Source organism: Ziziphus jujuba, chromosome 9 (assembly GCF_031755915.1).
Source record: "Ziziphus jujuba cultivar Dongzao chromosome 9, ASM3175591v1".
Taxonomy (NCBI): domain Eukaryota; kingdom Viridiplantae; phylum Streptophyta; class Magnoliopsida; order Rosales; family Rhamnaceae; genus Ziziphus; species Ziziphus jujuba.
Window position 1 is genome coordinate 11,924,310 of NC_083387.1, and position 2,521 is coordinate 11,926,830.

The 2,521-nt window shown below is 43.8% G+C and overlaps 1 protein-coding gene across 1 annotated transcript; it reads left to right on the forward strand.

Annotated features, from left to right (window-relative positions):
- Window positions 1–457: 457 nt before the first annotated feature.
- Window positions 458–2,283, forward strand: LOC125424339 (U-box domain-containing protein 26). The gene has a single exon (XM_048481517.2). It carries the CDS (start codon window positions 761–763, stop codon window positions 2,024–2,026), a length of 1,266 nt encoding a protein of 421 aa, XP_048337474.2. The 5' UTR covers window positions 458–760; the 3' UTR covers window positions 2,027–2,283.
- The last annotated feature ends 238 nt before the right edge of the window (window positions 2,284–2,521 follow it).

Sequence of the window (2,521 nt, forward strand, 5' to 3'; positions counted from 1 at the left end):
ATTTTATAACTTATCATTTACATATCTTATTAAAATAAAAAGATGTTAGAAACAGAAATTTTGAGTTGAAATTTTTTGTCTTTGATATTAAAAAATAATTAAATAAATAAGAGGGAAAAAGTTGGAAAATGGAAAAAAAAAGAAGGGCATGAATGCAAAGAAGAGTCAAAAAGGAAAATAAAATGATGCCCAATCAACTCTAAAACAGTAATAGACAAAGTGTCACACACTAAAATTATAACAATTGGCTTGATGTAAACAGGAGTAAGATTTTAAGGGGAAGGGAGGGAGGTTTAGAGAGAGAGAGAGTGGGACCCAAAAAACAAAAAAAAACCAGTCGCACAATTCATTTTGACCAGACAAAGAAGAAGGCCAACCAGGGTTAGGTTCCAAAGTTAAAATGGAACCACACGTGTGGAAGATAGAAGGGAAAATAAAATAAATAAATAAAAATTGAGTCAGATACAGCATCAGTGCAGCAGTGTAGCAGTGCACCCCTCTCTCTCTCTCTCTGTCTTAGCTAGAGGTTGTTGGTTTGGTCCGTCTCTGTCCCTCTCTCTTTTCTCTCTCTCTCTCTCTATCTCTGTCTCTGTGTTTTCGTTGCGTATAAGAGAGAAAGCAAAGCGTAACTTAGCCAAAGGGAATTTGCAGAGCGCTCAGTCTCAGATAATTATTAGCCTCTTAAGAGATATAGAGAGAGAAAAAAAAATATATTAGATATATAGCTAGAGAAAGAGAGAAGAGGAAGTAAAAAAAGAGCATGCCTGGGAGTTTAGAGCCGTTGGATTTGGGTGTACAGATTCCTTACCATTTCAGGTGCCCGATCTCCTTGGAGCTCATGCGCGACCCCGTCACCGTAAGCACCGGTCAAACTTACGACCGACCGAGTATTGAGTCATGGGTGGCCACCGGTAATACCACTTGTCCGGTTACTCGGTCCCCACTTACCGATTTCACGCTCATTCCTAACCACACGCTGCGAAGGCTCATCCAGGAATGGTGCGTCGCTAACCAGTCGTTTGGTGTCGAACGCATTCCCACACCCAAACAACCCGCCGACCCGGCTTTGGTTCGGACCCTGCTCGCTCAGGCTTCGTCGGTTTCGGGTCCCGTTCCCTCTCGGCTCTCTGCTTTGCGGCGGCTCAGGGGACTTGCACGTGACTGCGATAAGAACCGGTCGATTATTTCGTCGCACAACGCTCGCGAAATCCTCGCCGAGATCGTGTTCTCTAATAATAATATTAGCAATACCGGTGCCGATTCTTCCGAGTTGAGCCACGAGTCGCTCGCGCTCCTCGTGATGTTTCCGCTCACCGAGTCGCAGTGCACGGCGGTCTCGTCGGACCCGGACCGCGTTGCATATCTGACTCACCTGCTGTTCCATTCCTCAATTGAGGTCCGAGTCAACTCGGCCGCTCTGATCGAAATCGTCGTGGCCGGAACTCGAACGCCGGAGCTCAGAGCTCAAATCAGCAATGTGGACGAGATATTCGAAGGCGTGATCGAAATTCTCAGGAATCCGATCGCTTATCCGCGAGCTCTGAAAGTCGGAATCAAGGCGTTGTTCGCCCTGTGCTTGGTGAAGCAGACGAGGCACAAAGCTGTGTCGGCGGGAGCGGCGGAGACTCTGATAGACAGGTTGGCTGATTTCGAGAAATGCGACGCGGAGCGAGCCCTGGCGACTATCGAGCTTCTGTGCCGGATTCCGGCGGGATGCGCTGCTTTCGTGGGGCATGCGCTGACGGTGCCTCTGCTGGTGAAGATAATACTGAAGATCTCGGACCGGGTGACGGAGTACGCGGCGGGAGCGCTGGTGTCGCTCTGCTCGTCGTCGGAGGAGAGCAAGAGAGAGGCAGTGGCGGCGGGGATACTGACGCAGTTGCTGCTGCTGGTACAGAGCGATTGCACGGACAGAGCCAAACGAAAGGCGCAACTGTTGCTGAAGCTTCTTCGGGATTCGTGGCCCCATGATTCCATCAGAAATTCTGACGATTTTGCTTGCAGTGAGGTCGTACTACCATTTTGAGATTTTCTTTTTCTCCTTTTTTTTTCAATTTTTTTTTTCTTTTTTCAGTCTAATCTCAACTTTTCTGATTGTTAGTAAACATCCAAGCCAAAAAAAAAAAAAAAAAAAAGAAAAAATATAAAAAAGATTTAAAAAGAAAATTGAGTTTGTAGATGGGGTATATAGAAAATTGTAATTGTGTATGTAATTTTGTATGTAAGAATATTTTGTTAAAAGTTTTAAGTTGAAAATTAAAGCAGATTAAAAAAAAAAAAAAAGCAGATCTGTGAATTTTGTGCATTATTTTTGTATTTATTATTTTTTTTTATCTTTTATGTTCATTTATGATTTGAAAAAATTCATAATGGGAATTAGTTGAAAGGCTAATAATAAACTAATTGCAATGTTCATTATGGGACTTATTAGTCTCATAATTGCAATGTTGTGATTAATTTGGAATTGGGAATTGGTGTGGAAAGGAAATTGTCTGTGGGAATGTTGATGGGCATTTGGTGG